The sequence below is a fragment of the Alligator mississippiensis genome, chromosome 5, assembly GCF_030867095.1.
Source record: "Alligator mississippiensis isolate rAllMis1 chromosome 5, rAllMis1, whole genome shotgun sequence".
NCBI classification, from domain to species: domain Eukaryota; kingdom Metazoa; phylum Chordata; order Crocodylia; family Alligatoridae; genus Alligator; species Alligator mississippiensis.
This window is the reverse complement of record NC_081828.1, coordinates 137115727-137132420: the sequence shown is the minus strand read 5'-3', so window position 1 is coordinate 137132420 and position 16694 is coordinate 137115727. Positions and strand designations below refer to the sequence as shown.

Below are 16694 nucleotides of genomic sequence, written 5' to 3'. Positions count from 1 at the left end.
TGGGCTGAAGTAATTTATTTCTACCACCTACATCCTCCCAAAAGAAAGTAAGTGTAGGGGAGGAATCTGTCTCTGAAGCACAATGCCTCTCACGGCAGCTCAGTCAACACTGCTCTTTGGGGGCCTATGCATAGCAGTACCATGCAGCCTTAGGAAATAATTTGCTTGTGCATTTACCCAAAGGTTGAAAGAAAAAAACCCCCTGTGCTGTATTATTATTATTATTATTACTACGGTTAATGCTGCATAGTGTTGTGCAGGCAAGCAAAAAACACAATAGGTGCCCGCCCCAAAAGGTTAAACTAAGTCCTGGTCAGAAGTCTACCCCAGCCTAGCATCACACTAGCATGGTTAAGGCATAGTATTTCCACAGCTCATGAGAGAGTGACATGGCTTGCATCACATTCAGCTGCTTTTGACTCCCTTGTGCAAGTGGCCAGATACCCTAAGCCCTTCTTAAAAGGCTATAATCTGTTTCAGTTTGGAGCAGCATGGCGAGCAACAGCTATATTTGGCTTTGAATCTTCCTGGCAAGATAAACAGACATTGCTTCATAAACCACAAAAGCCTACTGGAGATTTAACTTTCCCCCTTCTCTGCCATTACAGCAAGTGGGCAGCCACATCTGGTTCACACAAAGCACAAATTGCATGCCCTTATTCATTTTCAAAGAAATCTATTTTGGATTACAGGATAAAACACTGCAATTAAAGTTCATTTCCATGAAGCAGGTAACAGAGATTCCAGTGAGACCTCCTTCTTCCCCATCTGAAAAGCGGAAGGAGAATTAGAAATCAGGTTTAGAAATTCTACAACTAAATAGCAATTTGCATCCTCAATTTTTTTATTACTTTGGGGTATTAAAAAAAAAGTCAACTGCACACACCAGAATGACGACCTGGAAGATGACTGACTGCAAGTTATACTTTTTGGAAACAGGTGGAGGAAAGTCGCTTTCAATTTCACAGGCAGCCTTAGAGCTGGCATCTTTCTCCCTGATCTGATTCTGTAGAGCATCTGTAAAGAAAGTATGAGGGAATGCTATTGTCTAATGGCTAAAGAAAGGGAAGTTACTGCCTCAACAAGGTGGTGTATGGACGCTTATTTAGTTTAGGCATTAGCACATGATCATTGCTTACCAATTTCAAGGCCAAATCAGCTTGAAATTACCTGAAAAATTAGCAACAGACATCTTCAGCCCAGTCAGGTCTACTCCTGCAATGCCTTAGTTCACTAGTGTTCGACCTGTGGTCCATGGACCCCCAGGGGCCCTCAGACTGTCTAAGGGGTCCACAAAAGATGACTATGATCAATCAAAAGTATGTGACTACCCACATTTACAACTGAAAGGGGTCTGCACCTCCATTCAAAATTTTTTAAGAGTCCACAAGTGAAAAAAGGTTTCAGTCTGTTTACTTCAGCTTTATCTTAAATTTTAACCAAGAGAGGCTGGACATATGAAGAGTTACCAGTTCCACACTGATCTGCTGTGTGACTACAGGCAAGTTGCTTCACCTCTCAGTGAACTCTGTTTCTCCTTTTATCCTCTTGCCTGTCTGATCTAGGTAGACTGTCAACTATGAGCTAGAGACTGTCTTTCACTATGCATTCAGACAGATCTTAATACTATGGGGCCCTAATCTCAGCTGGGGACTCAAACTGACAGTTTCAAATTAATCAGAAGTCACTGAAAGGTCTGGTACATATGAGGAAGAAACCAACCTATCTGCAGCAGTACTCAAAAACAGTCATCAATTCTGGCTAAATCATACTGAGATAGAGTCATGGTAGTCTTCAGTCAGGCAGGAGGCTGGTTAAAGATGCACTTTACAGACTGGTTATAGTTTTTAAACAAAATTTTCTCCCCCTTGGGGAGTGGCATAACTTAAATGGTAGGGTAACTGGCTACAGACTGGAAGGACCTGGGCTTGATCCCAGTTGAAGGCAATGGATTTCCATTCACTGTTTCCACTTCCTCCCCAGCCCTGATGCCCACACAACCTATCCAATGGGTACCAGGAGCTACCTGGGGGTAAAGACGCCAGAGTATAGTAGTGACCACATCACCTTCACCCTGTGCTGAGGAACAGTGGAGCCCTGCCTGAATGGCTTGTAAATGAGACATCTTTACCTTTTTCTCCCTCTTGTTAACACTGTTTAAACTTCCCCAATGGTGGTCAGTTTTCAAAGCACAGTGATAAAAATGCTCAATACCTGTCTATACGGCACATGCTCATTTTCCTAGGACAGACATGGTTTCCTTTGGTGTGGTGGCTCCCAAACAGTCAGGCAGAAGGCCAGAGGGGGCCAGCCTTTTTCAACAGATGTGCCACAAGTTAAGCATCATACCTTCCTCAAGTGCCACTCCAATCCCCTTTTCTTGCCTGATCTGTTGTTCTCCTTTCCATTCCTTGAGCTATCTATCACTGTGTTCCTTCTTCCCTCCCTGATCTGCTGTTGCCACACACAGAGCCTGCCTGTTCAACTTGTGGTATGTGTGCAGCAAGTTGGTCACCCGTGTGTTAGGCCAAGATACAGAAAACCATTAGGAAAGTCATTCTGTGCTCTAGTGTGCTCAGAGCCAAAAAGTGTGAGGAAGTAAGAATCTGAAAAGAAAACAGGAAAGAATCATAAGCTATTCTCCTTATCCAAGTCTGGTCTGAACTAATATACTAATTCCATATAGAACCATATCAAAGGGAAAATCATTTTGTAAAACTTGTTGGATCATCGCAAACACACCAAAGACTATTCCAATATTCATTGAAATAGGGATTTTCTGAAAGCAAAAACAAACAAGATTGAGAGAAGAATGGAAGATAAACTAAATCTGGCAGGCATTGCAAGAGAGTAAAATACAGCCTTTCAAATGTGTATGTGTGAGCGCGCACAGAAATTCCATTACAGTATTTTGTGCTATCATCTGACACACAAGCTCAAGACTGATTAGTAACATTCCTTCTTAAATAAAGCCCGAATGGTGGAAAATCCTGGTAGCAGGAAAACTGCAGTTTTTGCAGTGCTAAAGTGACTTTCCATGACATTTGCTGGGCTTTCTACAGAATCTGCTTGATTGAATTTAATGGTGCCTGCATTTTTCCCTTATGCATGCCAATACACTGTTACTCCATCAAGTCTCCAGAACGTTATGATTTCCTCTGCTCCAGAAAATGCCACAGAAATTTAGGACACTGAATATTTATTAGCAGTAACAACAAAAACTCAGAAGACATGTCTCATAGGCTAAGTCCCCAGAATAAAGTTAAAAATAGTTTTAACCAAGTTATGGCCCACCCACATGAAGGCATATCTGCCATAAAATAACCTTTAATTGCTGAATGGCTAATGCACCAACCATATATAATAAAGTTTACCTTCCTTTCTGCCATAGATAAGCGGTACACCCCTGTGAAAGTGTCCTCAGTCCATTGGACACAATGTAAACTGCAATTTCTGCAAGGCTGTCTAGTCAAAAAGGAGAGCAGCACAAGACAAGTAACTTCACCAAGCCTGTCATTTCAGAGAGATGTTAAACATCAAGTGGTAGAAAAAGTTCTCTGGGTAGATGTGATATCTTTTATTAAACCAACTAACACTCAAGTGGGATCAATGATAATAACTTAGCATACCTGAGGTGCAAACAAGTGTTCACAAGACTTGGGTTAAGTTTAGGCAGCTTAATTTAAGGTCCACAGTGGGGAGGGTTGGCACGTCCACATTTGAAGGGGTTGCCTGGTTCGAGGGAATAGGGGTGGGAGTAGTCGAGGTGCTAAAAATAGCCTGGTCAGGGTCAGAGAGCAGGAACAGCACAACCCCAGGGGTAGGGGAGAAGGGCTGGGCTTTCCCAGTCCCAAGGCTTCGCTGTGAATGCATGCAGGCATTCACTAAACCAGGCTAACTCACTTTAGGTTAGGTTCACCCAGATCAACCTAAAGTTATTTCACTTCTAAAATAAATTAAATTTAGATTGGGTGCGCCATTTTTAGGGAGATGTAAGGCCTGTGAACACTGCATGTCTGGCCATTTAGATGGACTTAACCTTGGCTAGGCTGATCTAAATGTAACACTTGTATGTACCCTCATATCCTATCGTAACCTGAAGTTACGGCACCCTGACCTCCATCCTCTTCGCCTATCTTCCCCTCCCTCCACCATACATTCTTCTTTGTTCCTTTTCCTTTCCGTATTTTCTCTTATTTCACCGTTTGCTTATCCCCTAATTTTTTTCCAAGCCTAATACAGATTAAGATTTAAAACTAATTGAATTTTTACACAGCTGATTTATAAGGTGTAATGCCAACTGATCTATATATTAATTGTTCACACTGCATCTAATGATAAATGCTTTCATCATAATTAAGACTGGGTTGTAAATTACTAACATTATGAGTTTGCAAATGGTTTGTTGCATCAGCTTTAATTTAGTTGCATTTCCCAAAACTTAACAAGAAGTTAATCAGAAAAAACACTGAGCTAAATGAACCTTAGTGTATGATAACTGACATCCACAGAGATACTCTAGGCCTGGATATTTGTTCCTTTCCATTTTACCCTAAGGAGGTAGGTTAAAAAAAAAAGAATTAAAAAAATAAACAGTCATTTTTACCAATGTTTCCCACTCTGTACTGACTCTCCACCCATCCCCAACTGTCACAATAAGTCTGCTCTTTCAGGCCTCACCTAGGAAAATTCCCTCTTGCTGAAGCCTGGCAGCAGCAACACGAACACTGAACAGGTGGCTGATCAGAGACTAACACAAATAACATTGAGCACCATTTCAGAATTGAAGTTACACCGAGCAGGGTTTAAGTTCTAACTGCTGCTTGCTGAAGCAATGCTCACTGCACTTTCTACCAGCCTACGCTTGCAATCATCAGCTTCAGTTCAGCTACACTTGCTGCCATCATCAGCTGCAGGTATTTTTCCTAGTGCAGACTAGACTTTAATACATGAAAAGAAATCTCCTCAATTCCAAGCAAATTGCAGAGAGGTGCTTAAGTTTCAAATGCATCTTAAATGTCTTAATTGGGTGTCTGATTTCTGTATTTAGATGCTCAGGCACATATAAGAAACATTTACACATACAAGAGAGTCACACTGAGTATCAACTTGAGGGCAGATAGTGTCCTACTAAGTTACTGGTGTCTGAAAATAAAGTGACACGCCTATAAAATCTACCTAAAGGTCTCTTTCATTACTCACAGTGATAGGCCTGAAAAGTTCTGAATGTGCAATTCTAGTCCATTCAGACTTAAAGTGAACTAGCAGAATGGTAAGTTTGGAAAGTGAAGGGGATATGAACTGCTGATTTCAGTTTGGTTTCTGCTTTTAAGGCAGCTTGCCCCTGGACAACAAAGACATCTCTGTTCCGTTTAGCATCATGTGGAAAGCAACTGGCCTCAGTTACATCTAAGTTTCTGAACAATAGGACCTTTGGAGCACAGCTGGGACTGAAAACATGCCTTGTGAGCTGTGTGTCCCAACTCTTATCAGACTTGATTTCTTAATTCCAAATCACAGGCAGCAGTGTCACCAGAAACAGATGAGGTTCACATGGCTAGCAGTGCAGAAGGGTCTATGAGAAATGGAACCTGATCCTCCAGTATCCTTACAAATGTAATTTCCACCCACAAAGTTCAACAACCGAATTTCTGTTTGCCACAGATTCCAGAGTCTGAAAGACATTTTCCAAGCATTGCTGCTCCACCCTTGCTGAAAGAGAGACTCACCTAACCCCCAACTCGCTAAGAATTCAATGCAAGGAAGCTGAATGATAACACTGAATGCAAGTGGCTGGAGTACTATACTTCCTTCTCAAGTTTGTTACCTGGCACAGCACAGCACACAGTTATTCTATCCCCCTTTGGGTATGCAATCCAAATCAAAAGATTTTTCTGCCACACAAATATCTGTACCCAACCCTGCTTTCTCAGCAGCCAGGTAAAATGTACAGAGGTGACGATTACGGTTCAGATCATGGGCCAAATTCTGCTGTTTCATCCACCCATCCCCTAATGATAGGATGACTGGATTGCAAAGGCTGAGGGCAGACATTGGTGCTGCATGTTTGAAGGTGATATAGTAAAGAGGATTAAAAAACCCTTGAAAACAGAATTTAGAAACAGTGTGCATCTTATACTTTTCATTTACTCTCCGAAACCCTCATACCCTCCTATGGATTCTGATAGCTAGTCTTGTTCTTTACTAGTAGTTTAACAATTAGTTGCCTTTTATAATTACATGCAATGCTATTCACTAAAGGTTGTTGGTGACCTTTTGTGTAACAGAATGAGAGTTATGTTGAATAAAAGTCATGTTTGGAAAGAAAACTCAAGTCTCTGATGTATTCCCTATTATATCCCACACACTTGCACACAAGAGCTAGAAGTACCAGAAGCTTGCCTTGAACACCCAGAGTAGCTCTGCCCCAGCATATCTCGCATGTTGTTCCCATCCTTCTACCGATGTCCCACTAGTGACAACTGCTTTGACTCGTCTTCTCCCTTTCAAAGACCCATTTCAATCAAGAGGGCCACAAGAACTAAGTCAAATGCTTAGTCCAGCTATACTAAAGCAAAACAAAGCTCACCTCGAACGCAAGTTGCACATATTTCCCTACCCAATTTTGTAGTTGCCCGTAATCAAGTAACGTCTTTGTTAAAGTGTAAGCTTTTTGAGGCAGGAATCCTGTCTTCCTGAGATAGGCTCCACCTGCCCTTAGATGCTACAAAATAAGATGAGGCTTCTCAAAGAGCCATCTTAAAATTGAGGGCCCTGATCTAAACTATGATCTGTGTCATGCAACAGCCGACACAATCCACTTCATATCAGACAACAGGGCCATCAGCGTGCCAGGTGCTTTACAGAGTTGTGAAAAATATACTCCAAGGTAGCTAACATCTCTAGTCCCAATTCATACATACACTATATCTTGGACAACTATTTATATCAGAGCAAAATGCCAGAGTTCTTATCCAGTGGATTTTGGACTTGCTTTGCACTGATGTAAGAAATAATACCAAGTACACAGCAGAAAGAACCAGGCCCCAAATCTTACTCAGTCGCATTACCATGCCCCCCTGCCTAACTGATCTGTTGATCCTCGTCACGACTCTCTCCCCCCCAACTCCTTTCTCTTCCCTTTTAAAATAGCTGGGTTTTATTTACAATGTCCAGTTCAGCTTCCAGGAGGTGAAATATATACAGCTTTAATCCTAAAGAGTCATATCCCAGGCAGATGTTTACTCACGTGCTTCCTTGCACAGAGATAAGCTTTGTGTTCTCCACAAATGTATGAATTCACGCTCTGTCACTCTTCCAACATTCTGAGTTACAGCACGACTCCCTTCTTCCTGCCTCCTCTCCCTGACAGTATGCACACGCAACTCTCTCCAGCTACAGAGATCTGCCAACAGCAGGCAGGTATCTAACAGGCACAGATGAATGTGTGTTCACATTTCCAATGAGAAGGCTGCCATTATGTTCCACCCTCAAAGTATATGGGTGTTTTTTCAAGCAGATTTCAGAAAACCCTTCCATACTTACTAGCAGTCTCTTAAGCAAATGCCACTGGTTTTACACCCAACTATACCCACTGTTTTGCATGAGTACTCACTCGGGTTAAATGATTCATTCAGTTCTGCTTTTGTGAAGGGAAAAAACTGCCAAGTCAACTACAGGATCTCTTTTGCTTAGCTGCTGCACAACATCTCTCCATGCTCAGTTGCAAAATAGGATCCTTTGGGCTTGAATATGATACAGGCTGTCTATAGCTCATCAGCTCTACTCTGAATAGAATGGAGAGGTCTAAAGCTTAATACTGTAACCCGGGTGGTACTCCAAGATGTACCCCCTCTCCAATTGAAGGGATCAAAGCAGGTGCACAAGCACTGTGGGAGGTGTAGGGACACTCCTTCCCCTATGAGCCAGATCACCAATGGGGACTTAACCATATACCTTTTAATGAGAAAAACATAACATGTGGGAACATAACATGTATAAACCACGGGGTATAGGGGACACTACTATGCCCCGAGGGGGTGGGATTCAATAAAGGTTAGGCATTTACATTCGTAGACATATTCATCCAGTTGACAAAAGACAGGTTTAACGAAATACAAAACACAAACAGCACAACAAACAATACTGGTTGGCAAAATATAAAATGCACAAAATACAAAACATCAAATAACAGAGCCTAGGTGCAACAAGAATTTCTCCCTGGCAGTTCACTCACCCCACCTAGGACTTGAACTTTGATCTCCCACATGGTGGGCAGAAACTCTACCACACAGCCACCAGTGCTAATACTGCTTTAAGCTGTTAAGGGTTTTGACCTTCCGGGAGCCCCCTGCCTCATGTTGAGCTTTCTGGCCTCTTGCTGGAGGAGCTGGAAACCTCTCAGGTCACTGCTCAGCTTCTTGCTAGAGCTGGGGAACCTCTCCTGCTTGCTGCAGTCTCTCCTAGGGGGATCCTGAAGCCCAGCGGGGAGCCTCTCCTGCCAGCCACAAGCTGTGCTGCTGAGGCTCCAACTGCTGCCTGCAGGTCCCACTCCTTCAGGTTCTTCTGGGGCAACTGCTCCCGCCCCGCTGACCCAGCTCTTGCCAGCTCTTTGAAACTCCTTCCTCGTAGTCCCTCGGTGGTCTCCTTTAAGTCAGCTGCGCTGCCTCTTTTATCCCCATCCAGGTGACCCAAGGGGCTAATCAGGGGACATGAAAGGTGAGTCTCTGGGGCCTGATTTGTGAGGAAAGGGAATCCCAAGCCCTCCAATCATCTTTTACCCTTTCAAAACCCCTGGGCCAAATCATTACCAGCTAGCCTGTAACAATACTTATATCAAGAAAAAATCCAGAGAGAGGGTTATTGGAAAAGAAAAGCTCCTAGTAACCGCTGTCTTCACAACACTGAGCCAAAATTTCCACCTGTGTGTCTAGAAAGTAAACTGTTAAAAGAGAATGCATCTCTCTATGCATATGCAAAACTTCAAGTTGGGCATACAGGTTTGGTAACTGCACAGACAAAAAAAGGCTGCTGGATGCACAGAACTTAATTCTGTTCTGTTGAAATTAACATTAAAACTTGATCAGGTCTATAACTGCATGATTTGCACACTCACATCTGGGTTCTCCTGCATCCAGCCAGCATGGACACATACCTGCCATGCATTTACTGTGCTATTTTGTGACGATTTGACAGTAGCTACACCCACCTGAGTTAGTAGGAGCAGCTGAAATGTTGGACTTGAACAGGAAATACAGGATGGGATTTTTCACAGGACATTAAAGCAACCAAACTCTACTGATAATCATGGGATCTGGGTATCTAGCTTCTAGACCCCTTGGAAAATCTCAGCCCAAATCTTTAATAAAATGAAAGTTGTTTCCGATCTGCCTCACATGGCTTCAAGGCTCTCTCTTTACTGTGGTGACAAGTCTCCTGAAAGGACGTTTTTATTTAAAGAGGCCCCTCTCTATGCAAACATGTATGCACACAGATGCACAGACATACACACTTAAGCGCACACTCCCTAAAACTGTATTATAACATCTCTTATTCCTCCCATCTCACATGAAGGCTCACATAACCTACCAGAGGGGAGCCAGCATTTCAGGAAAAAATTCCTAGAGAAGCCAAAACACTCTGAAGACACAAGCACATCTGGTCCTGCTTATATCCATCTCATTTTCCAAACAATTCTGACTCTTCATTTCTTTCTGGTACCATTCAGGGCTTGAGAAGCCAGATGCATCTGGCACAGCAAGCTAGTGTTGGCAGATAACTAGACAGCCTGTTACTCCTCACTGGATTGCTACCTACAACTTTAGAGTTAGCCCATAAATTTTTTAAAGAAAAAGTGTCAGTTTGCCAACACTGGTTCTCACACCAAATAGAAGGCAGCATATCTCCCTTGTTATGGATCAGGCCTCTACATTGCAAACTTCTCTTCCTGGTGCAGACAGAATGCAAGAAAGGCCACTCTTAGAATGAACATCATGCTTCTGAAACAAAAAGATCACCTGTGTTACAAAAATAGCACCTCACATTTCTAGCTCAAAGCAATATAACTGGAACAATCTGATCACCTGTCCTTTAGTCTCTAGTCAGTTTCATTTTCAGGTTGTGATGTTTTACCAGAGCTGCAACAGCAAGCTCACAATAATGCAAACAAAGCAAACAATTGCTTATTTTTAAATTACTTTAAAATATTTAGTTTCAATACTAAGATTTGGTAGCTAGAAGGGATGGCCTAGTAAATGCAGATTTCTAGAATCAATTAACTAAAGGAACAGGTGCATAAAAAAGGAAATAAAAGAGAGGAGGGCATGGGATTAAAATACTTCTCCAATGTGAAACTTCCACCATAGGCCTGAACCTTAAACCTGTAACAAGTTCTACATCTTCCCTTCACATTTTTGCATCCTTTTTCCTCACTGTCCCTTATTCCTTACACACAGGTTATTCTGAATCTGCTGCCTTTCCTGTACCTTCATATAACTTCCTGTTAGGAGTTTGTCACCTGATCTCTTCAGGAACTAAGCAAACTACACCTGTCCCTTCTCCCCAGAATCCTGATAAAGATAATTCAGCAAATCCAGACTTTCCATGTTACTAGATTTACTGCTACAACCTTCCATACTGTCTGAGATGCCAAGCCCACTTCCTAGTACTACTGTCTATTTAAAGATGGTATAGAGAATAAAATTAACTACATCCTTCAGCTTTGGCACCTCGTTTCTATATATTCCTTAATCTACGAATAGTCTAGCTCTTCTGTTCACAACATGAAATCAAAATCCATGCAACATGTCTGCTAACAAGACTCTTGCAACACATTCAAACACTACTCCATTATACGTTTGGGGTAGCAGGCTAAAATGAGTAGAAAATTCATATTTTAAAACACTACCCTTAAAGAACAAGGAAAAGTAAGAACAAGAAGGAAAAGAAAAACACTCCCAATGCAAAATGACTTAAGTATAAAGAGTTCTTCTGATCACTGTCATATTCTACAGAAGTATGTTAATTTGATCTGATCTTTCACAGAACTAAATTTGCTAAGAAGTACTGAGTTAAATCATTACAAGTGTGGAATCTGTGGGGGCACTGCCACAGTTTTATACACAGAAAAGTAATTTTAATGTAAATCCCAGTTAACTATGGGAGGAAATAATGACGTATCCTTCAAATACTAATTGTAAAGCCTTTCTAGCTGGTACAGCAGCTCATTGTGAAATTCATGGCAATGCTGGCAAGAATACATTGCTTAAGTGTCATCGGTGTACAGCCTGCCACTGCTATTACTGCCAATCCTGGCCATAATGAACAACCAAGACTAAACAGCAGAGGGTGAAACCTGAAAATGGCTCAAGTTGTATAGAGTTGCAAACTGATTTCTCACAGAATTCAACCTAATGCTGCTGATGATATGTGGATTCAACCCCCGTAATGCATCTAAAACTGGACAGACAAACAAAGGAGTCAGAGTGGGCCCAGCCATGCTCCCATTCAGGTAAAAGGCAAGATGTTCATAATGGTTTCCCCTGGAAGCAAGATCAGACTCACTTTTTCCAAGAACTGGGTAACCAGACTAATTATCCCATACCTTATTATACTATGACTGCTGAGAGGAGGAGGAAGAGAGAGAATCTCCAATTCACTTGTTAAGAGTTTTTGCTGTCCTTTGATACAAAAATGCATTTGAAACCAGCAGAACACTTTACATTTTTATTCTGGTCCCACATGTAAGTGCTCTCCCTCTTATCTGAAAGGTACAAGCATTCCTTGCAGCAATGGTCTGGACAGCTTCCTCACCCTGAGACTTAAAGCATAGTATATTTATGGCCTGGTTTTCAGAACTCATAAACCATCCTGGAATCAAAATAAGCTTCAAGCATTTTGGAGGGGGAAGAGGGGGGGAAACAAAATCAAACCATTAAAGACTAATCCTACTTTTCTCCTTCATCAGTGAAGGTTAAGGGCACTCAGCATTCCAGATCAGGCACCCTGAATGCCATGACCCCCGCCCCCCCACCAGAGCCTTTCTACTATATGTACATTACACATATTTTGTGAATGACATAATATGAGGAAATTGTCACTGCGCCTCTATACTCTGTCCTGCTAATCGTCTCTGCCAGTTCATTAATTTGGACATCACCAGTGCCACGCTCCCTCTGACCAAACAGTTCCAGTCAATTAACATTTCTAAGACTTCATCCAACTTTGTGACAGAATAAAACTACTTTTCAATTTAAACAGGTTTAATGTTATTTTTAGAGAAACAAAGCTATTTCTTAAGACATTAAGCGGCAACCAACTATAAAATTAAACACAGGATGCTTTAAAAGTCACAACACTTCTATTACACCCTGCTTCAGCACTTTCGCCTAAAGCTGCTATGTAAGGTTTGTTTTTACATCTTAAGAAAATGTTTTAGGGTCATAATAACTTTCAGTTCTGTGATAAATGACCCTTAGGTAAAATACGTGACCACCAAAAACCAAAAAAATAGCAAGCAAACCAAGGGAAGCAGTCCCTAAAGGTACGAACCCCGCAGCATAATGTTCTGTCAAAGGCGTTAAAAACTTCCAGATTGCAACTGCAGGACTACATACTTACCAAAGTAATCAGCCTTGGGACGAGCATCCATCTCCTGCTCCAGACGCTGGGTAAGTGCTTCTACTTTTAATTCAGCTGCAGATGGCCCTTGCTCCTGCTGTGGAAGGAGGGTTTGGCACGGTAATTTTACTTTTGTAGAACTGGAGTTTTCCTGATGCCCGGAGTCAGATGGCAGACTGTTTATGCCCTCTCTAAATGGAGATTTTGGAGCATCAGAAATCATTGGCCCATGTGAAGCTATGTCAGTGGAAGTGTGCTCAGGGCTTATGCCACAGCCAGTGGAAGTAAGCCTGTGATTTTGACCATGAACTATGAAATGGCCAGTGGAGCTGGGACAAGCACTGGCTTGCTGATAGTCCACACTTGGAGGCAACGGAGCAGAAGCTGAACTGGAAGAGAAGGATCTAGGATGGTTGTGGTACCATAACTGGTTATCACTCGTTTTGTCTGAGATGCCCAAGGCTGGCATCTCCGCTCTGGCATTTGTGTTGTACGGATCAGAATGAGCTGAAAAACCCTGAGCAGGCAATCTTGATGGGACTGAAAAAGAGGAAGATCTCTGCTGTGGCAGTCCTGCTCTGACCTGGTCCTCAAACCCTGTGGAGGAGGACAAGGCTGTTGGAGCGTGAGAGAAAGAGGAAGACCTCTGACTAGCTGGCTTTTGATCATAGCCTTGACTGAGTCTGTTGCCTTCACTCCCATTTTCTGGGCTCCCGTACCCGCTCTCAGAAGACCGGCAGGAGCCTAGGGACTGCTGATGCTGGTAAAGGTGAGGATCAGCTTGGGGCTTTGTGGGGCTCCTGGGTAACTGATCGCTGCGATTAACATTTGACCACACATTCCCCATACCAGACCTCGGCATGGACAGCTTGTCAGGGTCTCCTCCCCAACCCCGCAGACCTGTTTGGCCCTCGTCGTTGCAATACTCTCCATGAGAAAGAGAAGGGAAAGACGGTCTGGCAGCACCAAGATTCGTCGCTCGGTGAAACCCGTATCCTCCAGAGAGCTCAGAATTGCCCAGCCCCTCGCTACAGCCATATTCACCACTGGCTCTTTTGCCGTCGTGGCCTAACCTGGTACGCTGTCCCTCGGGAAACATCTGTGGCTGACTGGGAAAAGCCAGCTGATGGGCCGCACACATGGATGCGGCCGGTGAAGCGGCCAGGGGCGGCTTGGCCATATGGTCTCCCCCGTGCGATTTGCCAGGAGCGACCCGGTGGACAGGGATGCCGGGAGGCTGGTGCTGGGCGCCAAACCCGATGCCACCGTTGAGCGAGCCGGAGGCAGCGGCGAGGAGCTCCTCTTGCTGCTGTCGCTGTAGGTGGATTTTGGCCATTTTGGTGGCGAACACCCGGCGGGTCTCCTCGAACTCAGGGTTGTTGCCCAGGCCCTTGTCCACCCGAAACAGCCCGTCCTTGGAGGCCTCGTACATGTTGAGGTCTTCAATGAATTTGCTGGCCTCCAGGCCCAGGTCGTCGTACTTCTCCATGCCGCCGAGCCCCTAGTCCCCGGGCCCACGGGGCCCGCAGAGGCAGGCGCTGGGCGAGGGCCCCGGGGGGAAAAAGCGTCTGCTCGGGGCGGGGGGTCAGGCGGGCAGGCCACGGACGGCCGGGCCCCGGGGCGCCTGGCGGGACATGGCGGCGGCGGTCTCGGGGCTGCTCGGCGCGCGGCTCCGCTGTGTAGCTGCTCCCGGCCCGGCCCGGCCTGCCGCTACGCGCTCGGGGCCGCGCCGCGTCAGGCCCCGCCCGCCAGCGCCGCGCCACGCCACGCCTCGCCTCGCCTCAGCGGGGAGCCGCGGGATGTCTGTGGCGGGCGCGAGCGTCCGCCCCGTGAGTGTGCCTGTGCGGAGGGGTGTCTGCTCTTTGCAGCGTGTCTGTGTGTGCCCTGCACTTTGTCTATTACACTGTGTGTGTGTCTGTCCTGCATTGTGTGTACTACACTACGTGCAGCCTGCACCATGTATGTGCACTGTGTGCATCACACATGCGTGTGTATCTGGGTCTGTCCACTCTTTGCATTGTGTGCGTCTCCTGCCGTGCCTGCTACACCGTGTTTGTGTGTGTGTGTGTGTGTCCTGCACTTTGGCTTTTACACCAGGTGTGTGTGCATGTCTCCTCCATTGTGTGTCCTCCTCGTGCACCGCACCTGTGTGGATACATGCATATGTCTGTGTGTGTCCACCCTGTGTACCGTGTGTACGTCTGTCCCCTGCACCATGTCTCCTACATGGTATTTGTATGTGTGTCTGTCTGCCCTATGCACCATGTGTGTGTGACTGTGCGCGCACGCATGCAGCACCCAGCACAGGTGTGTGTCCTCGTTCCCATGCCCCCACCACCACCTAGGGCTGCCTTGCCCACATGGCCCCAAAGCCCCAGGAAACACACTGGCATGGTTTCAGTCTGCAGTCTTCCAACTGCTTTAATAGAGGAGAGAGATAATGAGGCACAGATGCCATGTCCTCAGGCCCTGCTCTGGGGCACATTTGGCCCCTAGATCCATCAAAGACTCAAGTCCCTACTGATGTGAAAGCCTGCGAGCCAGTGCAAACTGAGGCAGTATGCATCCCCTAAGGCATGTGTGCCACAAGCAACACAGGTGGTGTATGTGTGTGTGGCAGGTGGCTGGAGGGGAGAAGGTGGGCAAATGCAGCAGGGAGTAGAAAAGTAGAGCAGCAGATCAGGCAGGCAGCAGAAAGTAGAGCAGCAGATCAGGTGGGGAGGTCAAGGCTGGGCGTGGAAAGCAAAGCAGCCCCAGAGCAGAAAGCAGAGCAGCAGATCAAGTAGGGAGCAAAGGGAGGGAGTGAAAAGCAGAACAGCAGACCAGGCAGTGGAAAGGGATCAGTGTGCCACACAGGGAATGTGCAGCAAATTTGTGGCCTGCCTGCCAAAAAGATTGGCTCACCCTTGCCTTAAGTCTTAAAATATGCCCTGCAGTCAGGTGCCTTCCTCTGCAGACCTCCAGTGCACTGAAATCCATCCCTTTGCTCTGGGAACACAGAGAAGGCTGGTGGGATCATCTCCCAAATTACAGAGTCCATTCAGCTCTAGAGCAATATTTCTTTGAAAGCAAGCCACCCTTGCTTTGTCCCAGTAACACATCATTAAAATTGAGCATAACATTCTTGTTTTCTTGTCCCAGTGCTGTTCATTTTGGCAGGCTTTCTTCCTAGCACCTTTGGATCCTGGTCAGCTTGGAGTCAGTTTTCTATCTAGTTTTTATGCATGAACACAATTCAGCAAGTCTAAGGTTACAAACCCTGTAGTGAGACAAGAACATGAAAAGATAGACTCCTGTGGTTGGGAGGAAGCATACCGCGGGCCCAGCCCTGCTCAGATGATTTCTACTGGCATGCCATGCTCGGAGCATGACTGGAAGAGTGAGGGGAAATACAGCTCAGCTCTTTTAAATCTCAGTCAATACTGCTTTTTAACATAAAAAATGTGGCTGGCAATTACTGATACAGGTCATTTCTGTATTTTTTTTAGCATATACATATAATTTCCCAACAGTCCTAATTACAACCTACTGCTCTGATCAGTGTAGACTCCTGGATTTTTATGGAACTCCACTGAAGTCCAAAGGACTCTCTATATACTCAAGGGTCTCCCAATGTGGCATGCATTGCAGGATCAAGGCAGATGATCCTGAACCAGCAAACCTTTACATTCATGTGCAGTCTTACTCGGGTGGAAAGTCCCTGAAATATCTCAGTAAAGTCACACAAGTTTGGGGTCATAGGCAGAGCTCAGACTCATTCTTCAGCTGCTTCTGTGCAGGTAGAACTGAGTCTTACTAAATGTGCTTGCTTCTCTTTTTATTTTTTGGTTGTTTTCTGTTTTTAATTTATTTTAGGATGTTCTAGGAAATTATCCTTACTGCAAAGGTTTTGCAAATCTACAACAAACAAACAAATAATTAATTTAATTAAATTAGGGATGTTTCACAATGTGGTCAAAACATTGCTTTTCCTGCAGAAGGGGGCAACATCTCCCTGTTTATTTTTGCTCCCTTATTTTCTGTCAGTTGATATTTTCACTGCAGAAATGCCTTGTAGAGTCACTCTGGATTCATGG

General features: G+C 44.6%; 1 protein-coding gene across 2 annotated transcripts in view; it reads right to left on the bottom strand.

Annotated features, from left to right (window-relative positions):
• Positions 1-14319, bottom strand: part of LIMD1 (LIM domain containing 1) — a 53538-nt gene extending 39219 nt beyond the window's left edge. For both annotated transcript variants that reach the window (XM_006261949.4, XM_019483520.2), the window contains exon 1: positions 12619-14319. In XM_006261949.4, coding sequence (XP_006262011.1) covers positions 12619-14107 — 1489 coding nt within the window. In that variant the 5' untranslated portion in view covers positions 14108-14319. The remainder of the gene's footprint in view (positions 1-12618) is intronic.
• Between the last annotated feature and the right edge of the window lie 2375 nt (positions 14320-16694).